The 23,175-nt window shown below is 30.8% G+C and overlaps 1 protein-coding gene and 1 long non-coding RNA gene across 3 annotated transcripts in view; one reads left to right on the top strand and one right to left on the bottom strand.

The window, feature by feature from the left end:
- Positions 1-23,175, top strand: part of LOC126743634 (uncharacterized) — a 95,366-nt gene that overhangs the window by 49,474 nt on the left and 22,717 nt on the right. The gene's annotated exons all lie outside the window — the stretch shown is intronic.
- LOC126743580 (exostosin-2) overlaps positions 15,628-23,175 on the bottom strand; it is a 174,985-nt gene continuing 167,437 nt past the window's right edge. For both annotated transcript variants that reach the window (XM_050450748.1, XM_050450739.1), the window contains one exon: positions 15,628-15,909. In XM_050450748.1, the coding sequence (XP_050306705.1) occupies positions 15,688-15,909 (222 nt within the window). In that variant the 3' untranslated portion in view covers positions 15,628-15,687. The remainder of the gene's footprint in view (positions 15,910-23,175) is intronic.

The following is a 23,175-nucleotide window of genomic DNA, read 5'->3' as shown; positions in this document are numbered from 1 at the left end:
AGGGGCAAATTGCAAGAATTTGGTAAATGTTTGCAATTAGTTATACTCATCTTAAAAATCAAATCTCAAACATTCATGCTTGATGAAAATGGTCATTTATAGCTAGATATTCACCAAGGTGGTACTTGGGAGGCTGGTGTGAAGTCGGTAAAATACCATCTCTATCGAACTCTAGAAAATACACATTTAACCTACGAAAGTTTAAGCACAGTTATTACTCAAATAGAAGGAAATCTCAATTCACGTCCCATAACCCATTATCCCTTGATCCAAAAGATTTACAAGTTCTTACTCCTGCTCATGTTATCATTAAAGGAGCCAAATATTAAGCGACCGCAAAAAAATATATTGAACTCTGCCGCAGTCAGTTGCTATAAAGCAGTTAGATAATATAATAAAGAAATTTTTATATTTTTAATCGAGTTTTTTTATTAACAACAGTTTTACTAACAAAATTAACTTTGAATATTTTGATCTGATTACTTTTTTATCAGTTCTAGATCTGTTTTTGGTTTAACAGAATTAGATTTGATACTATTAAATGTATTGTTGTGAAGCTTACATGGGTTATGGTTTTATAGTTTATAGTTTATATTTATCAACCATATATAGTCAATTTCGGCATTTAAAAACATTGACACGTGATTTACATCTACTTTTTAAACTCGATTACTACACCTATGATGAAATTCTTCTGAAAAATCACTGTTTTTCGTCCATATTTTTTTTTAAATTCTTTTTTAATTTTTTTTATTTATTTATTTATTTATTTATTTATGCAATCTACAGACACAAAGTCCATTAAATGATTACCATTGGTCCTTAATGACTAATAAGCACAGTAAGCACTACATATTACAAAATTAAAAAAAAAATAGATTCTTTGCCCCCCAGATAACACATTAGGTAATTCAAAAAAAAAACTAAAAAGAAAAAAAACCTTAAAAATATTGTACATTAGATATATTTTTTTTTTTAAATTTCCCAAATGGTTCGTAAAATATGTCAATATGAAATAGTACGTTGGCGGCACTGGACATTCGAAAAATTGGCGACTTTTTACCTAAATTGGTATTTGTTTTTTTTATATAAAAAGTTCCTAAATCTCTATTGTTATGAATATTTACCGTTAAAAGCAGTTTTTCGAGAAGAAATGAACAATCTATATTATTATGAAGGATCTTATGCGTAAACAACAAGCAGGCCACAGTTCTTCTGGAAGTAAGTTTCTTTAAATTAAATTCTGTCAAAAGATTTTCATAAGATATATCCATCAGATACACACTATGTTTTTTATAGTACAAATACCGCAAAAACCTTTTTTGAACTTTTTCCAGCATTTGTTCGTAAACCGAATATAATGGACACCAAACAATCGAGGCATATTCCAATATGCTGCGAACATAGACATTATAGAGAGTAGTAATGGTCTTTAAATTAGTAAAGTTACAGGCATTACGAATTATAAAACCCAAAATCTTAAATGCCTTATTAACAACCGTGTTAATATGAGCATCGAAATGCAACTTATTGTCGAAAACTACTCCCAAGTCTTTTATTTCTGTTTTACATTTTAAGACAATAGTACCCATTTTACAATTGTAATTAATTAGCACTTTTTTCTAGTAAAATTTACTGAAATACACTTTTCAACATTAAAAGATAATTTGTTTTGTTTTGCCCAAAGTATTACTCTATTCAGGTCATGCTAAAGGAGTTCGCAGTCCTTAATACTATTAATTGCTCTATAAAATTTAAAATCATCGGCAAATATTTCACCATCACAATATTTTAAGCACAATGGTAGATCGTTGATAAGACATAAAAAAAGCAATGGCCCCAGGTTAGACCCCTGAGGCACCCCTGACAAAGCGACAAAACTTCGAGATGTACACCCTCTATATACTACATACTGTATCCTTGATTGCAAGAATGAAGCAAGCAACTGCAGGAAATCGCGCGATAAGCCAAACCAATCTAGCTTTCTTAACAAAATGTCGTGGTTGACTCTATCGAACGCTTTAGAAAAATCGGTAAAACATCTACCTGTCCGTTAGAGTCAACCACGCCATTCAGCTTCTGCAAAAATGTGGTTAAATTTGTGACTGTTGACCTCTTATTCATAAAACCGTGCTGTTTTTCAATGACAACATCGATTATATGATTATAAATTTTGTTATATAATATTGATTCAAAAATTTTGCTTGGACAACAAATTAATGCTACAGGTCTATAATTTGAAATATCAGCCTTGTCACCACTTTTAAATATAGGAGCTATTTTTGAGGTTTTCATAAATCTGGATAATTTTTTTTCCAATATTAGGTTAAATATTATTAATAAGGGCTCAATTAGAAAATCAATACATGCTTTAAAGGTATAGGGTGGTATCTTATCTGGCCCGATCGATTTTTTAGGTTTTAATTTTTTTACAGCGACCCTAATATCTTCCACAATAATACCCTTTACAAACAAAGTCGCATTTGTCAGAGGAACCGCCGGAGTAAAATCCAGGGTGTAGCCAGAGGGATCTGATTGAACAATACTAGAAAAATGCGAGGCAAAAGCGTCAGCGATATCCCTGTTCTCGATTATTTCCTGGTCTCTGTTTAACATTGGATGAATAAGTACCTGACTTTGTTGAACTTCTGTACCTCCAGAAGTTACTAGGGTCGCTAGCCATTTTTGTTTCTACCTCTATGTATTTTTTATATGCAATTTTAATGTAACTTTTTACTTTACTTCTGATATAAATGAAATTTGCTCTATCTGCGAGACTATTAGATTTTTTGTATTTTTTTCTCAATCTTTCCTTTCTTTTTAAATTCAAAATTATTTCTTTAGTAAACCACGTACATTCACGTGCCATTAGTACACCTTTATCCAAAATATCATATATTTTTTTGTAAAAAATATTTGTTACTTGGTTTACATCAAAACTGCTTTTTAGATCATCCCAGTTAACATTTTCAAACAATCTGTAAAGTTTTAAAAAGTCTGCCTTTTTATAGTTATATTGGCTATTAAAAGTTTTTTTGTTAGAAGTATTGCTAAATTCAAGTTTGCAAAACAAAGTGGGATGATCCGGATATTCCCTTATAAAAGGAGAGTTGTTTCTATTTAAAGTAAAAGAAAAATTGCTCAAAACAAGATCAAGAACCCTATTTCTGTCGTTAAGAATTTTATTATGTTGTCGCAAGTCTAACAGGTTTATCATTTGTAAATATCTACTTTCTATGTTATTAAAAATATTCCTATTTTCTACAACTACTAAAGTGGGTATATTAAAGTCCCCTAAAATAAGAATTTTATTATTTTGGCCTGCAGTATCAAAAAATTCACTATAAGTGTTATATGACATCCTTGGAGGTATATAAGTACTACATAAATACAAGTTTTGAGAAGAAAAACATAATTTAATCCAGATATCCTCTATGTTACTATTATTGCACGATATGGGTAACAGTTGGGATGATATTTCTGTCTTGACGGCGACCAGGGTTCCCCCTCCCGTTCCTTTACCTGATCGAATTAGGTCACGATATTTTCGACAAACTATATATCTTTGATCGATAAACTCGCGGTCATAGATAGATGGCTGGATCCAAGTCTCCGTCAAGACAATAACATCATAATCTGAAAAAGAGATTTATAGCCTAAGATTAAATAACTTAGAATTAAGACCTTGACAGTTTTGATAGTAAACTTTTAAATATTTACCTTCATTTTCAGTTAACATCAATCAATGAATTTTCTGTATAGATTACAAACTTCTTCGAAGTGTCAATTTTTCGCATACAAATTTTTTCCATCCCTCACCCACAAGTATTTTATGTTTTCTTTCCTTTTATAGTCACGACACTTCTTAAACAACACACGATTAGACTTTGTTAGAGATTCGTTGATGTACACGGGTTTTTTCGCGTGAACCCCCTGCACACCCTCACATACAGTGGCGGCCAGCTAATTAAAAACGACACAAAATTTAATTTTTTTGGAAAACCACTTTATGCAGTTTTACGAATGATATTTATTTATAAGGATTAGACATATTAAACACGTTCTACCATAAATCAATAGTAATCTATTCAAAAATCTAGGGAAAAAAAATTTTTACAAAATTAATGGACAACAAATGAAAAACAAATTCAATATTTTAATTTTACACCAAAAAAATCAGTATTTGGTAGGATATCCTTTACCTTCTTTTATTGCTAGACATCTTCTTTGCATAGATTCTATTAAAGTTTGACAGCGAGTAATTGGGATGGAATACCAAGCTTCTTGAACACCTTTCACTAGTTCGTCCATGTTTTTAAATTGCTTTGGCTGAATTATTCTTTTAAGACTAGCCTCAACCCGACAGAGATTCCACAGATTCTCTATCGGGTTGAGGTCTGCACTACACGAGGGCCATTCAATTACATCAACGACGTTTTGTTCAAACCACCTTTTTACTGAACGTGCTGTATGCTTGGGGTCATTATCCTGTTGAAATTTCCAGGTAATAGGTAATTTTTCTTCTGCATATGGAAGCATTACATTTTCTAATATAGATTTGTATTTCTCCTGATCCATAATTCCATCTATTTTATAAATTGGTCCAACTCCATACCATGACATGCAGCCCCACATCATGATTGAACCACCTCCATGTTTAACAGTTAATTTTGTGAATCTTGGATTTAATTCCTCACCAGGTGGTCTTCGTACGTAAGTACGACCATCCGATCCGATGCGATTAAGTTTTGTTTCATCCGACCAAAGTATATTTTTCCATTGGATAAGGGTCCAACTCAAATGATCGCGTGCGAACTGCAATCGGAGTTTACGATTCTTCTTTGAGACAAGTGGCTTCTTTCGGGAAACTCTTCCAAATAGTTGAAACTCATTAAGTCGGCGGCGAATTGTTCTTACTGATGGCTTCGGATCGTTTTGTGCATACATTTCACGTCTGATATCTACTGCTGTTAAATGGGGCGACTTTTTTGCTAAACGTACCATAATTTTATCCTCTCTTGCGGTTGTTATTCTAGGCATTTTCTTCCTAGGTACATTTCTAACCGTGCCGTGAGTTTTATAATGTTTAATAGCATTATGAACCATAAATTTGGAACATTTTAGCATTGCTGCAAGTTTACTGTATGAATGCCGTTCTTGAATCAAATTTAAAATTACTTGTCTTTTTTCAGGGTCACAACTCTTTTTTTTACCCATAAGGTTTGTTTTATATTGACCTTGTATTACTTAAGTGAGACACCAACTAAATGATAAATAAATGCTACACATTCATATTCGACAAAAATTGATAAAAAAAAACAAAAGATGAATCGTTTTTATTTAGCTGTCCAAGGTATTTCTAAATTGTTAAAATATCAGATTCCAAACCTGTTTCAAATCCAAATATTTATGCATGTGCAAGCTTAACATGAAGTGATAAAAACATTTATGTGCAAATAGAAAATATACCGTATGATTTTAGCATAAAATATTAAAAATTGTATCGTTTTTAATTTGCTGGCCGCCACTGTATATTGCCCACACAAAGATCCCGTCTCACTTTTTTAGCACCAAGAAACTGTTCCTTTTTAATCTTTGAAATAAACTTCACATACATAGAACGAGGTTCATGTTTTTCTTCCTGGACCTCCCCTATACGATAGCAGTGATCTATGTGATCCTACCCAATATTGACGTTTAAGGCTCTGGCAATCTTAACGACTGTAGAGATTACATTTTCATCCCTTAGTTCAGCGACGCCAACTATCTCAACACTGTTAGATCTTGAATGTTGTTCTTCATAATTAAGGAGCGATTTGAGGGCAATATTTTCTTTTTCCAGCTGGATACATTTATTCTGAAGAGTTTCTATTTTATCCAAACATTCTGAGATTTTTTTGTCTTGTTTTTTTATTAAGCTATTATTTTCTTCAATTGAGCCTTGACAAAACTCAATCGATTTTACCATTTCAGTTTTCATTTCCACCAAAGACTTGGAAATTTTCTGCTGGGCAGTAAGAACATGATTTACATTTCCAATCATCTAAATGTCCCTTTAGGCAATCCTGGTGACATACATTAGGACAGCTCCTTTCTAGGCATTTAATTACTTTTCGTGTGCTGGTAATTTTGACTGAACAAATATCACAAGTACTCAACATGTTGACAGAGATCTTATTTCAGTCAGATTATAAAACAAAATCAGAAAATTTGCCCTTGCTCCGTCGTGTTACACTATTGTACAAACTCATGTACAATTCCCTCCACTACACAACCCATAACTTTTAATCCGTACCTTCACACACTATTCACACACACTCGGCACTTCGCGAGAATTCAGCAAATTCCAGCGGCTAATCCTCTGCCTAACAATGGACCTTGGTATTTATCACTAATAGACAGTTTATTTTAATAGCATTGGTATTTTGGTATTTTCCTAGGGAAAACAGTCCTTCGGAAAAATGCCTTTTCACTCTGCTTATAGATGGAAAAAACAGCTTTACAACGATACCAATTTTAGCTTATAAAACGTTATTAAGCCACTAAATTTGTTAAAAACTATGGGAGCAGAAAATAGCACTTGTTACGGTACTACTGCACTTTTTAGTACTTCCAATCTAATAACGTTGTCTTTATACTAAATATTTATATAGAAAATTATATCAAATTTAAAAAAAAACAGTGTTACTAAATTAAATATTAAATATATATTTTCTGCAAAAATATTGTTTTTTATCAACACAACCCTTACCCCCCCATCCACCCCAAAAATTTGTCTTGGAAGAAATTCTTTTGAAAAATCAGCGTTTTTCTTTCATAAAATCCAATCTAATAGCACTGTTTTTGTATTAAATATTTATTAATAAACATATATGTATATAATTACATCAAATTTAAATAAACAAACTGTGTTATTAGATTAGATATTAACGACGAAACCGAATTCATACATATTATTTAAAAAAAAAAAATTATTTAAAAAAAAAATTCTTACTGGTAAGTTGTTTGGAGCGGGTGGGGCGGTAAGAAAAAAATGCTTTTTAGGAAAATTATAAGTTATAAAAAAATCTATAGTTTTTGTATTAAAACTTTTCTTACATAACCTTAAGATTTTCGATAAACGTGAAAAAACTCTTTTGATTTTAAGTGAAAATTCAGTTTTTTAAAAATAAGACCCTAAGTTATGTAAACACTCCGATATCACATATTTGCCACTGTGTAGGATATGATATACTTTTCATACACACATATATCTTAAAGTGCAATAATGATATATCATTCACACAGAAATCTAAAAAAAAATAGGAAATGCATTAACGTGGATAAAACAATAATGATACTAAATAAGAGATACAAATAGGATAACCAGGATTTAAAAAAAGTTTATTTTAGAAAAATGTAGTGGTATACTTTTTTATATTAAAAAATATTTACGATAAATGGACGTCATTGGTAATTTTTTTATCTTTGTACGTCAAAAAAATGCCTTCTGATCCATACAACACATCTGCAAATTCAAAAAAAAATATCTACATTGATAGTAAAGTTATTAAAAAAAATCTTATTCCATTAAACGCATTTTATTAATGTCTTTATATAGTATACAATATACCATACTTAACCGTTTAACTTTTATGAAATAATAATTGTACATTATTAACATGTAATAAACCTTGTTGTTAAATGTGAATAAAACATAAACATAATATTAAATTCCTCAAGTATATCACGCGGATATTTTATCCGATATTTGTACTTAAAGTTGTACATCTGGTGTAAACAAAAATTGATGTTTATTTAACTATCGTGTGTTGCTTGGGAATATTTAATATTCTAAAAGACTGTTTTCAAAACCATAATTGTCAATGGCAGGCCGAATTATTATTTTCGGGTGTAGATGGTGGAATCGTATAGTTGTTTTTTGTTTTAATTATAAAACCCTACAGCATGCATTTTGTACTTTTTGAATTTTATATTTATCCTCCGCAGTTAGACAAAGCCCGTACAGAAAGTTACAATAATTAAAATGCGGTAAAACAAGGCGATCACACATCTTTTTTAATGAAAAGTTTAACAGTTGCCGATTGTTATAAATTAATTTAAGAGCATAAAATCCTTTTTTAATAATCTTCCGTACGTTCCGTATGTTCATGAAATCTTAGATCCTCATTTACAATTAAGCCCAAATTTTTTCCACAAAATACACAGGATAAACTTGTGGCGCCAATGTATAGATTTAACGACTTTTTTACCATGAAAAGAAATACAATAACTACCAAAATTTGTCTTGTTAGAGTTGAAGTTAAGATTATGTTCGTAAGGGTAATTGATTACCTATATTAAGATCCGAGTTTATTTTCCGGCAATTTCCTGAGTATCTTGGGGATTGAAAGAAGAGTAAATCTGAGTATCATTAGCATAGGCATGTGTACTACAAAACAAAGAAGCAGCAATAGCGCCTATTGTATAAATAATAAATAAGAGCGGGGATAAAATAGCACCCTGAGGTACACCAGATTTGATCGAAATATTATTTGACACCGAGTTACTCAAACTGATCTTTTGCGATCTGTCTCGAAGAAATGATCCAACCAGGTTAAGTGCATCAGTCTCAAGGTTATAGTTCTTAAGTTTAGCTAATAGGAGCCTATGGTCTAACGTATCAAAGGCCTTAGAGAAGTCCAACAAAACCAGAACACTAACAAGACCTTCATCGAAACTCTTATGATCAAGTACCGATGCTAAAGCGGAAGCTGTACTACACCCCTTTCTAAATCCGCACTGAAAATCAGGAATAATTTTATAATTCTTAAGTCGGTGGAGGTTTGAGGATCATTTATTTTAAGTAAATGGATGCCAATTGCAGTTTTTCAGAGAGTCGGTATCTCGCTCTTTTCTATTATAGAGTTAATCATATGCATATCTTCTATAAAAGGACTACACATTTATAAATAAAATAATATTATATTTAATATAAAATTTTTAAATTGATTAAGTCTACACTCATAGCATTAAATTTAAGGATTAGCAAAATTGAATGTATTACCTGAGAAGTTGTTAGTGAAAAGTTAAATCTAGATATAAAATTATAAACATTATTCTTGTAGTATTCTATCTTATCCCTACATTGTTCAGTTACGGTTTGTAAAAAAGAGGTGTAGTAGATATTTATTTATATTTTCAGCGTTTGATAGATTTGGCGGCAGAGTACTATTATTATGTAAAGTAATATTTAAATCTTGTAGGGTTTTCCAAAGCTTAGAAGGATTATTAAGATGAGAAATATCTAATATGTGATTTCTTTTTTCTTTTCTAATACAAGATAATGTATGATTTCTTAAAGTCTTATAATAATTGTAATTAGTTTCTATTTTAGCATTTTTATATTTTTTCCATGTTTAATCTCTTAATCTCTGCAATGCACGAATATCTCTGGTAAGCAGAGAAGCCCTAGGTTTTGTTGCTCTTATCCTCTGAATTGAAGGGTAAGAGCAAGTATATTGTCAATAGCTACCGTACTCAATGTTGCGGAAGTGATGCACTTTCGAAGCTGTTTTTTTTTTTAATTTACCCCAAACTAATTCGATCGGATTAAAGGCGCAATAATATAAAGACAATCTTAAACCAGTATATCCATTACTTTTGGCAATATTGTCAATAAGATATGCATTTTTTTGTTTATACTCTTTAATTATATTTAGCAATTCCTTTTTTAATAGAGTTTTATCGGAAACAGGAATATTCTTAATTTTCATAAAAGTTATGAGATCTTATCTTTTAAAACTACTATTTGGTATAATTCTTGAATGGCAAGATGGATTATCCATAATATTTTACTGAGTTTGGAGGCATATTTGGTAAGAGCTGATTAGAGAACCATTTTTCTGGTTCGTTGATATTTAATAGTAATAAGCCGAAGATTGAGAAATATTTTTAGAAGACAAAAGTAACGCATTTTCAACAAATCCTTTTGTACTCCTGGCATAAAGTATAATGACTTCTTTGCCTCTTAAGCATGGCGCATTCAATTCGTGGAATGATTAACTCAACATTATTTATCTTTGTCATACGTATCAAACCACGTTTCTTCTAAATATGTTATATGTCTATTTAAGTCACAATATAACTAAATACTGCGCCACTTTTTAGAATAATCTAAATATTAAAATATTAGAGGCAAATTTTTTGCGGCGGCATAAGCATTGATTTGCTATTGAGGATCGATGCCGACCCACACTTGCATCGGACGGTCTCTTCGCATATTCGACGCGGTATAGTATGCTGTACAGATGTAAATAGCTCCGCACCAGATAAATATTCCAATGTTAAGTTTGCGGACCCTAAAAGGATGCTGGCCTGAGTGAGCTAGCATCTCAAGCCAAAATTATTAGTCTATGTTGCCAAATTGAGCATCCCGGTTCGTTGCGTGCCTCTGCGTTACGGCGAGTAATAAAGGATTTTGGATCTTGGGTTTTTAGTTAAATTTATAAATTTAGTGTGTCTTCTTTGGGGTATTGACCAAAAGGTTTTTTTTTACATTTAACGAAGTTTACGTTGATACTTGATGAAAGAAACCGCAAAATAGATTGTTGATGGAGGGACCTATAGATACATACTTAATGTATATGTATGTCAATTAAATTTATATTTCATTTAAAAGCAGTACTATAATAAGTCCTATAGTTATAATTAACAGGATAAATTTAAAGCACCCTTAATTTTATTATATTTTTGTTTCTAAAATGTATAAATTTTAAATTTTAATTATAGAATAGTAATTGTATAATAAGCATGATCAGGGAAGTACCTAAAACCCGAAATTAGATATTAGGTTTTTCCCACGATTACATAACCTGCTCTCGACGAATGAGAGCATTGCAAATATCCAAAAACCCAATTGGTCTACGCAACCCAAATGGTCTATTTTTTCCTTAGTGTGTTATTATAAAAAAATATTTTCGCAGTTATGTCTTGTTTTGCTACACTTTAAAGTCTTAAATTAAAAATAGATGAAATAAGTGCTAAAAAACGTCCATGTGGAGATAAATGTGAAAATTTTGTGGCAATTCACGCAGAAATTCTACCGTTAGGATGTTTAGGTTTCCAGTGAAACTTATGGATATTTGCAATTAATGGATATTAAATTCGGGTAAGTAAAATTATAAGTAAAAGTACTGGTGCAGGTTGGCTGCAGGGTCCAGCTCGTCAAGATACCTGGCCACGCAGGCCATGCAGGTAATAAGGAAGCGGACTCTCTTGCCAGACTGGTATCCGCGAATGTGCCGATGGGGCCGGAACCCATAGTTGGTATCGCCAAATGCGTTGCGGTCGCGTCAATGAAGGGTCTGCTGGACAAGTGGACCCACCGAAGATGGACTGAGTCCCCTGGTATGAAACAGGCCAAAGCGCACCGCACATAGGTGGGCCCTCTGCCTATCTCACCAAAAATCTACTACACCTAAAAAGACGCGAAATTCGGCTAGTGGCAGGTCTTTTAACCGGTCACTGGCACTTAAGAAGCCATCTCCATACTATCGGTATTGCGGACAACCCGGAATGCCAATGGTGTTGTGAGGAGGATGAAACCGTTGACCATGTAGTCGCGGAGTGCTCAGTACTGACGCGCGCCAGGTTCAAATACTTGGGTAACACTTTCAGTGTACCGAGTGACTTTAAGTCCTTCAGACCAGAGAGCCTTATCGGTTTCTCTAAGGCCGTTGGGCTCTGGTAACCCCCGGTGGGGCATGACGGGTCCATCAGGAGACGTATATGCATAACTGCCTTGGCAGCCCACTGTTTCGACAATTCAAGTAAAAGTACAAGTTCGCTTCTTGTGCTATTAATATTTAAACAAATATTTTTTCCCGTTCCTAAAAAACAAATGTTTGTTTCTTTTGTAAAATATCAAAAAATATGCTTAAATAAAACTTTTGTAAAATATCTATCAATGTGCACGTGCACTTTTTAAAAAATCAAAAACACTAAAAGAAAAATGTACCTATTTGTTGCTATATTTATGACCAATACTGCAATCAATTTGCAGTTTACCCTTTATCTTTTGTAAAAAAGCAGAAGCTTGAATCAAGGCTAAAAATTGTAAACAGAATTATTTAGATTATTTCTTAATTTCTATCACAACTAAACTCATTATAAAAACGTATTTAAATAGTTTTCACTATTGTTTTATTTGCCCGTCTATGCTTTATTAATTATTAAGATTTTTTAAATATTTTAGCAAACGCTAAGTTGGCTGGATTTCCAGTTGAAAGCTTATGTGATAAATACAGTTGTAGAAACCATTGTTGAAATAACAATGAAGACTTCCGGACAGAAAACGAAAAATATCTAAAGAGTAATGCGGTTTCTCAAAACTACACTGCTTTCTTTAGCAGCCCTTTTGCTTCAGATCGCGAGAAAAATTTAAACATGCAAAATCCAAAAAGAAAATATACTGCAGATGAAAACAATTCAGCTTTTAAGACTAGCCCACTTATTTCTAATAAGAAACGCCTCAAATTTGAACATGAAAATATATCCGATAAATTTATTAACAACTTAATAGAACTACCGGATACTGTTACGACACCAAGAAAATTAAAATTAAAAAAAAGTAAGATTTTAAGAAAACTGGAATTGACGATTAAATTTTAAATTTTTTAAAGCATAAAAAGCCTTATATTTAGTTAAAAAAGTTTTACCAAATTTTAGTTATCCCGATTGTGCCACTTTACTGAAGTCAAACGAATGTATAACCGAATCCTCTCAGATATTTTTATTAAATAAGAATTACGGTGGACACGAAATCACATATTTAGTTAGCCCAAGCAAAGATGTCATTGTGGTTATAGATTTTTCGAAATGAATTTAAAAAAAACAACACCACGAGTTTGTAGGTACTAAAATAAAAAACAAAATTATATCGAAAAACTTAAGATGGTTAGGGCCTAATCAACATAAATGCTACGCGCACAAATTTTTTTTGCTGACAAAACTTTTTGATACCAACTTGCATACATTTTGTTAAGTGGTCTCGGAAAAATGTGCAAAATGTTCAGCAGAAAATTAAAAATTCTAAACATAACTAAATTATATGCTTGATAACAATGACAACTCTTTTCAAATTATTAAACAATATTAGTATATATCTTCTAATTTACTATTAATTTATGGTTCTAGCGGTTCTATAATCAATATACCCAGACACGTTAAAACTCTTATAGGTGACACCGAATTACAACATATATATATATATATATATATATATACTCGTATATTCAGCTTACTTATATACTCGTATATATATATACTCTAACATAACTAATAACAGCAGTGCCACCAAAGAATGAACTTATAAATACCTTAAATATATTTAACTCTATAGATTCGGAGTTCCATTTTTAGATACGTTTTTTATTCGTTCTAACAATAACAGAATTTTATTAAATTGGTATCAAAAACCAACAGCATCGGCTAGATATATTAATTTCCATCCGAATCATTCTACCAATCAAAAGATCAATATGATTAAGGCGATGGTAAATAGAGTCACCCACATTTCCGATGAAATATATTTATTAATGAAAATCTCAGTAAGTTGTATAATTTTTTTTAAAATAATGGTGTCCCTACGCACTTGTTAAAAAAACGTATTTATTCAACAACGGTTTTTGATGGCCCTACTGATGATGGTGCTCCTACAATAATTAAATATAAGAATCTCCCTTACATCAATGGTTTAACAAATAACTTAATTAATACTCTAAAGTCAATACCAAATATTAAGATTGCCAAATACAACACAAACACTTCTAGGGACATTTTCTCTAAAACGAAGGATAGAACGCCTATTTTCTAAAGGTCTAATCTAGTTTACAACATTCCTTGTACAGGTTGTGAGGGTTGCTACATTGGACACTGAAACAGAGAATTACGCAACATAAGAGTGATTGTCGCATAGCTAAAAAATATTGTGGCTTGGCGGTTCATTTTTTAAATACGAACCACCAGTTTGATTATGATAATGTAACTATATTGCATTCTGAGACTAACTACCGGAAACGCTTGTTTATGGAAATGGTTCATATCAACAATGAGAAGAGATCGGTTAATTCTAGATCTGACATAGACCAACTTAGTGTGATATATTGCAATTTATTAAATTAATAATAATACCGATTTTTTGTTTCATAGTATACCTTTTATAATTAACCTCGTATCTAATATTCTTATATTACCATTATTTAAAAAAAAATTTATACAACTTACTGAGATTTTCTTTAATAAATATTTCAACGGAAATGTGGGTGACTCTATTTACCATCGCCTTAATCATATTGATCTTTTGATTGGTAGAATGATTCGGATGGAAATTAATATATCTAGTAGATGCTGTTGGTTTTTGATACCAATTTAATAAAATTCTGTTATTGTTAGAAGTATATATAGTATATATGTATGTATGTATATATGTATGTATGTTTTAAGTATTTTATGACTTTAAATTATTGTCGTTTTAATTGTGATGTTATTTTAATTCTTGGACCATTTGGACATTTAAATAGTGTGTATTATTTTTCTTTGTATATAGCTTGCCTCTTGAAGAAGCTACAAATTAGTAGCGAAATATAGAGGTTCCTTAATTAGAATAAAGGATTTTTATTTATAAATTTAAAGAGAGCGATTCCCAAGAATAACCAAACTACTTATAATATTGTTATAATAATATAAATTCGTAAAATATTTTTATAGTTTTTGTATTGTTTTGAATGTTATTTTCTAGTTAAGATTCACCATGTTTATATTATGTTTATTATTTAGAATCAAAAAGTATACCTAATAAGTCTTGGATTTCCAAAACTTTCTGCAAAATAGTACTATTTAAGTTTTTTTTCTATGGAAAAGCCGCGATAAGACTACTTTTTTTCCTAGAAATAGAAATTCTATTGGAAATTAAAAGGTGCACGTTAAAAGTTTAGCATATTATAAAAATATTTAACTGTTTCTTCTACTTGAACAATATAACTTGCATGTCTATTAAACTTATTCCCTTTAATTAGGAAATTGTGTTTATTTGTTGATCATTTGAAACTACTTTAAAAAAAACTTACTATATATCATTAGAATGTAGATTTTTAAAACGTTAATTTCTATATTTCGAATTTAAAAGGATACACACTGTGTCTACATTTACTATATTTTTAATCAGAATGCTTACACAATAGTTTTTAAAAATATATTAAGCGTTTCGACTGGTGCGCCGCCTGTCGCAGAAATTGATGAAGGGCCGAATTCGGCTATGCGAGTATTTATCTGGTGCGGAGATATTTACATCTGTGGTATGCTGCCAGTGTAAAAAAAAAAGTAGGTTAAAAACTGGTCCTGGTCTATCGGTTTTTTCGTCGGCACGTTTTCATCGTTTTTATCGTCATTCAAGTGAGAATAAAACGACTATAATAATGGATGGCATGCACAAAAATCACGGCCAATTTGGTGTCTCTCGCTAAAATTGTGAGATAGTAGGAGTCGGAACGATATCTGGTGGGAATACAGTCTTTTCTTTGTCATACCTTAGTAGTTGGATACACTATTATGTGTTTCCCTTTCCAATGAAATATTAATTTGCCAGTATGGTATATCTCTAGTCAAACTTTATTATTGATACTAAGCGGAAATGACCAATTTTTGTAATTACAAACTGCCAATATTATTAAAACGTTTAAGTTTCTCTGGAAAAGAGTCTTTAAATAGAACAGGATCAGCTCTAAATTCTATTAATTTTAATGGCATACGACGAAATATTTGTGCAAATCGATCAACGCATTGTGATCTAGCTACCATGTGACCTATATCAGCTGAGAGCATCTCATTGCTTGCACATTCTGGGCACTTAAATTTCTTCCTTGGTGTTACCTAAAATAAAATATATTGTAATGAAATTCAGTAACATACTTTTATTGGCAACGTCAAAAACTTTAACCTGACTCGCGTTGACTCTCGTTTAATTGTTTCCATGGTAAAAACTGACTAAAACAATTGAAACTAAATAAAATGTCACGAAACGCGTCTCTTTTAAAAATCTATGGAACAATTTAGAAATGCTTAGATTTCTGTTCATTGTTTTCGCCTAAAGACCGATAATTTCAAAAAAATACTGACAGTCAAAGCAAGCAAGTATACAAACTCTAGAAAATTTCACATAAATTAATGATATAACCTAAATAACCTAAGTTGGTCCCACAAACAAGAGAACTACTTAAAAACCAGAGACTCTAGACGAAAATATTAAACTAAATATAGGTAGAACCCTAAATAAACCCTACTAATCAACTGTAACTACAAAATATGAATAAAATAGGAGAATAATTAACGTATTTACATTTTCATAATAATATTGTAACAAAGTCAGGACCACACTCCCTTCTAAAGCATACTCCAGGAATACGCTTTTATCTCCGGAACACACTCTTATTATTGAAAACGTCAAAACTTTCATCTGACTCGTATTGACTTTTGGGTAAATAAATAATAAAAAAACAAAAATGACAAAAAACTCTCTTCCTAATAGAGTCAAAACATAAAATATGGTGACAAAACTTATTTTAAATAAACAAATTTAGACAAACGTACGTCACAATTTAAAGATTAACAATATTTGTACAATTTAAAAGTTCAGACTAAGAAGACAATAATCATAATTCAAAAGACATTTAGGTTCCAAAACTGTTTAGAATCAAAAAACTAAAATACCAATTTGTTAAAGTGTCGAACGTTAAAAGGTCATAAAGTTAGCATCCATCTTATTGTAAAATTTTCAAATAAAATTTAACCAGTTCAGTCATAATTTTACAAGTTTTTTTTGTACAAGTTATAAAACGCCAGCCTTTCCGCGCGACCGGACTACCGAACCTAAGGAAACGAACATAATCTGTAAAAAATTACATAAAACTGCTAATTTTTATCTATTTTATTCTGTCATGCATTAAAAAAAATTAATCTAAAAACACGAGCGTATATGAGTACAAATAATATTTTTTTTAAGTTTAATATTAATTATTTCAGTTGAATTATTTCAGGTACTTTATGGTAGATGAGTTCTTATATTGTTCTTGTATTGTAATATGATGATATTTGTTCTTTCGATACTTTTAAATTTTCATAAATTCAAATTCTACCTTATAAATAAAAATATTTTTTTTTCGAAATCCTGATTTTTTCTAGAATCTTTATTACTTAGTGCCTTCCTATATTTATGCAAATCAGAGTGCAGGAGTTTTGTTATAATAGGGGTTTTTGGGATTCTTTTAGATATACACTAACACAAGTTTAGATAGTTGCCACCCTTTCATAATCTCTAGAAACTAAATTTTGACAAAATCCCGATTTTTTTCAAGAATTTTTATTATTTAATGCCTTTCTACTTTCATCCCCTTCATAATAATGCATTATCTCTAAAGTGACATTTATTTTTGGGAAACTTTTAAATACACATTTGTGTTGTTTGGATACACACAAAAATTTAAAAAATTAATTCATCATGACATAATAGGTTTCCTTAATACTACTCTTCGAGCATCCACAATACTAACATTTATTTGTCACAGAGTCAGAGTTCTTTAATAGAAGTGTTTTAAGATCTACTCTATAGCTGTCCAGGTTAAGTTGATGTTCTAAGGATAAATTGTTATATATTTGTTAAAAAAAAAAAATTTTTAAATATGCCGCCAAATAAATACCTAAATATTATAGGAATCATTTTGTAAAACGTGATTCTCGTATTTTAAAATCTAGTTGATATTAATAAAATCAGATTTGTGCACTGTTTCTTGTTTTTTTCTAGAAAGTGTTTGAAATTTTTGAAAATGTTAGTAGAAGCTTCGGAATTGTCTTCATTTCTATAAGGATTTAAATATAAAAAGGTATTTGCCTTAAAATCAGCAACGGCTAAGCAAAAATGACTATTGTCTATTAATAGTGGCATAATCAAAATACATTCATCGAAAATATCTATCTGATTAACAGCGTGATTTAAAACGCGATAAAAAATGTAGTGGATAGGCTGCAGGTTAATAAATTGTAACTATTGGAATCGTTTAAAATGTTGAAACACATATCAACAATAAAAGTGTTAAGCCATGTATAGCCATTAAGAGTTTCAAAATCCTCTCGAGTAATTTCTCAAATATCACACCTCACGTTTGAAATAAAAACCGATATAAATATTCTATTAATATTACGCAAATAATATTTATAATCAGTGACAAATCTATTTTAAAATAATTCTATCTTCCTCACAGTTGTCCATTTTATTGGATTTATTACCGCAGTTAAATTATTGTTAATTGAAGGAACCAAATATAATTAAAAAAAGTAGACTTAAATTTAGGAAATGTATTTATCCAAAAAGCAGGTATTCTTTCTATTTTTGAATGTTTACTCCACGATTAGTATAAATAAAAAAGTCACACCAATCGTGAGCAGTTATTTCTAGTAAAGTTTGTATTTGATAATAGTAATTGCTATTTACTCTTAGTTTTCCATTGGTATCACAATATTTAAGTTTTCCAAGCAACAGAGCCTCTTTAGAATCTTCATTTGTAATGATTAATGGACATTTAATTTCAAGGAGCCCATCGGTCCTCACGAGCGCATCCGGTGAGCCTGCGATGAGCGGGTGAATACCGTGCACTATTTGTGTTAAGCGCTCGTATTTCCTTAAAGCCAATTCTTCACTTTTTATGCCATATTTAATGGCGGAGAGATGCTCTAGATTTAGTGGGTTAATAATACTATTTGTTATTGCACTTAAAGTTTAAATACATTGTTTCAGTTTCTATTTTAGAAAGCTCCTGAGCTGATTTATAATATTGCTCATTAATAAACAGTTCAAAGGGTTCTAAACCGTTAGGTTCATTCATTTTGGGAGAAATACTTTTTTTTTCTAATGATATAGCAATATTTCCATTTCTTTGTAATACACATTTTTGGCATAAAAAAAATTAATGTTCTATGGTTGTATGTATCGCAGCCCAACCATTTAATACGACCATCAGAGGTGTCATTATAATGCCTGCAGTATATACAGAATACATTTCCTAATTTGACCTTATTGATTATTGGCGTCAAGATTTGATTGAAAAAAAAAATTTCAAGAAAATTGAAAGAAGTCCTTGGTTATTATAAAATGTTCTGTTTTGTGAGATATTCGAACTGGAAACGTAAGGTTTCGTACATCGTCTATTTTTTGGTTACAGGTCAATAAAATAAAAAGAACAAATTTTCTTATATTTCTAAGTACACGGCTACATTTTTGCGATGTAAGTTTTTTCAAAACATCATTTTTTATGATGCCAAAATACCTTTCTACATGTCCATTACTAAACCGTGTACCCTCGAGAAGAAACTCACTCCACATGGGACAATAGGAGATGTTTATTTTGGAAAAAATTTCTTATAATATTAATATATACTTTTTTTTATAATATTTTTCCCTTGTTTGTTTTATTTTCCACAATTTTAATTTTTGGCTTAGTTATAACTTGCTTCAAACATTGATAAAATATATTTTTTTCATGAAAACTATCTTTTGGTTTAAAGTGAAAATTATTGCTAGAGACAGAATATTGGTTAGGATTATGGTATTTGGAGCTAATAATAATGTAGAAATATCGAAACCATCTGCAAAATGCAGGCTATTCTAAGTTAAATGATACTGCTATTATCTCCTTTCTTGATTTTCTATGTTCTATAATAAAAAAATCATTTACTAATTCTGCCATTAATTTAAATATATGAAAACAGCAAATATGAAGTTAAATTGACGTCGTTTAACTTAAATTGACGTAATTTTATAGGGTTTAAAAAATTAAACACCTGCGACAAATAAGTTCAAAAAGATCCATGTTATTCCATGACAACATCAATGCATTTATAAAGGCAAAGCTAAAATCGGTTACTACTTTTTTAAAGATTGACCATGCATATTTTAACAATCATGACAGGCCGATACCATTTGAGAAACAGAACATACTCTATTATTATTTGGTATTTGAATAACTGCATCATAAGGATAAACTTCTTTAGAAACATCATATGACTTTCGAAATATGCTACCTGTAGCATCTAAATGTAAAACTTGATTTGCAACTTTCTGCAGAATAAGATTTTGCTCTTTGCTAAAGATATGCGGGGCGGGTAAAATGGCACACCGACAGAATGTAAGTATTCTGAATGATCTTTCTGCATTTCAACTAAGTCTGAAAAATCATTCTTTTCTCTGTCATTTTTTGCAAAGTACCTAAAAGTATCCCAAAAACCTCTGTTTTAACAAAACTTATGCTCTCTAATTTGCATAAAAGTAAGAGGGCACTAAATAATAAAAAATCTTGAAAAGATCGGGATTTTGTACAAATTTAACTTTTTCTAGAGGTTATGAAGGGGTGGTAACTACCTAAACTTATGTTTATAATTAAATATAACATACTATGTGTTTATGTGTTATAATTAAAATAAAATAACTAATTGAAAGAACTCGTCCATTATCTTAAAGAGACCTACGTAACTAGAGGAAAAATTAAAACTCTAAGTCTCAGTCTCAAAATATCTTTTTAATTAATCAGGTAACATGTTTCGCTAATAAAGCATCATCAGACCTTATAGCTAGATGACCTGCTATAAGGTCTGATGCTATAAGGACTGCTGCTCATCTAGGGGCCCTCACAACACGGCTAAAATGAGGAGGCGCTCCATCTAATTGTAGCCACATTCGTCTTACTTTTGTAACGGTAAATCATCCAGTTCTTCTTCGAATTCGTTTTGCAAAAAATGTAGAAAGTTCTGACCGTTCACTGCCCCATCAAAGAAATATGGTCCAAGAAGCTTTGTCCCAATGATACCAGCCCATACATTAAGTGACCATCTATCTTGATGATCCAGTGGTATCACATGCCTTGGATTTACATCGTTGTAATAATGGAAGTTGTGTCGGTTTACAACTTCATTTTTATATAATGTCGCTTCATCAGTGAACAACACAAAGTAAAAAAGTCCTGTTGCAGCTGGATTTGATGCAAAGCCCAGCGGCAAAAGTTTCGGCGATTAGCAAAATCTTGAACACTTAATTCTTGTACAAGCTGTACGTGATATAAATGAAATTTATGTTTCCGGGTGATTCTATTAACAGTGGATTTTTTAATGTCCAACTGCCTTTCAATTTGCCTACAAGAGACATGCGGATTTTCTATTAGGGCTTGCATAACAAGCATTTCATTTTGTGGATTTGCCCCTGTTTTTTGTCTTTGTGACATTTCATAATTTAAATTTCCAGTTCTTTCAAATCTCTCCTTTAGTCTTTCAAATGCCAATCGATTTGGATGTCGTTCCGCATCCGGATATCTCTGCTTGTCAGTAAACAATTTTTCTCACTTGCACCCAAACAGTCATTCATCATTTTCACCATATCCTCTTTCGAAAAATTCATTTTTAATGCAAAAATGTTTCGCTTTAGTGATAAACTGACAACACTAAATCTTCTGTCAAAGTAATTGCTTGATTTTTGTGCAATTGTTATTTCCATGGCCAACTAAGCAAACTTCTTTTAAATTAAAACGCGACTATTGTGGATTTTAAGGGCGAAATTAGGAAAAAGTGTAAAAAACTCGATAACTATTACAGATAGGTATAGGACATGCTTAACAAAAAAGAAAGCTTATCACATTTTGAATATTTTAAGATAAAAAAATATGGGTCATTCCATTTGAAAAAAATTGGATATGGTTGTTTACATTTTTTGGTTTTGGATAGAGTATTGCGAACACCCTGTAGAATATTATCAAATTCTCATAGGACCATAAAGTAAGTGTAAGTATGCACTAACAACCTACAAAAGATTTGGCTTGTAGGATCCCAAATGAGTGAATTATTTTTGTTTTTGTAGAGACGTGCAAACGTCGATTTTTTGATAAAATATTAAATATCTCACAAACGGGTAAGTTTTGGTATAGACGATGATTGATAAAAGGTATGCAGAATTACAAGCAATCCAAAAATGCAATAAAATATGGGGTGTTCCACTTAAATTAAAAAAGTTGTGTCATTTATGAATCATATCACATTTATGAATCACCCTGTATATCCAAAAATAATTTTATGTTATGCACCTTAGACAGCAAAGTAACTTTGTATAATTTTTTTTTTGTATCACTGTATAAGGAGCTATCATCCGTTATCGCACTAATGGGACACTTGGTATATTATGACGTATTTCAATAGAAAATATTATTTTGAAAACAATGGCACTCTATTTGATACTTCTTGTTTTATAATCATAGAAAAAATATTTTTTTTTTATTTTAAAATAGGATGCAATGAAAGTGTTGAAATTACATACAAATTTTTATGGATATACGAGTTGAAAATTGCCATTTTATGGAAAAGGATAGTTGGAGTACGAATTAATTGCGTGATCTGCGTCTGCGTTGGCTTTGGACACCATAATATTTTCTAAACACAAATTTGATCCCGACAAAGATTCAAAAATTTTAGACAATATCAAGAGTAAAAATTTTATGCGTTTGGATTTCTTAGAAAACCTAGAAATCAATAAAGAAATGTCCTTTAACGACAAGTGCTTAAATACACAAGCTGAACTAAGAGAAATTTTGTCTCTCTGTACAGGAGAATAAAATAGACTTCATTCACTTTAATCATGAAATTTGCACGCCCACGTTGGCTCGTCTGATATATTACTTTGTTTATTTACCATCCATTCCTATAGATTAAGAAAAACAACAATTCCAAACAATGAATACCTTTTATCAAATTATCGTTAAAGATGCATACACGACTCATTCTTATTATATTTTAAACAAATAATTTTATTAACTGTTCTGTCTTTGTATATACATATATATGTTTTTTGAATGATGGATATTGTCTTTTTTGTCTGAACATTTAAATTGTACAAATACGTTTGGCTAAATTTGTTTATTTAAAATAGGTTTTGTCACCGCATTTTATGTTTTGACCCCTTTAGGAAGAATTTTTTGTTATTTTTATTTTTTATTATTTATTTTGAGTTGTAAGTGTGATAATTCTACTGAAGTTTTGAAATTATATTCTTTACATCTTTTAAGTACCACTGATGATCGCTGTTTGTTAGCCGAAAGCGCTTTGCTAGTG

Source organism: Anthonomus grandis, chromosome 1, assembly GCF_022605725.1.
Source record: "Anthonomus grandis grandis chromosome 1, icAntGran1.3, whole genome shotgun sequence".
Classification (NCBI taxonomy): domain Eukaryota; kingdom Metazoa; phylum Arthropoda; class Insecta; order Coleoptera; family Curculionidae; genus Anthonomus; species Anthonomus grandis.
Note: the sequence above shows the minus strand (reverse complement) of the source record. Positions and strands in the feature narration are given on the sequence as shown.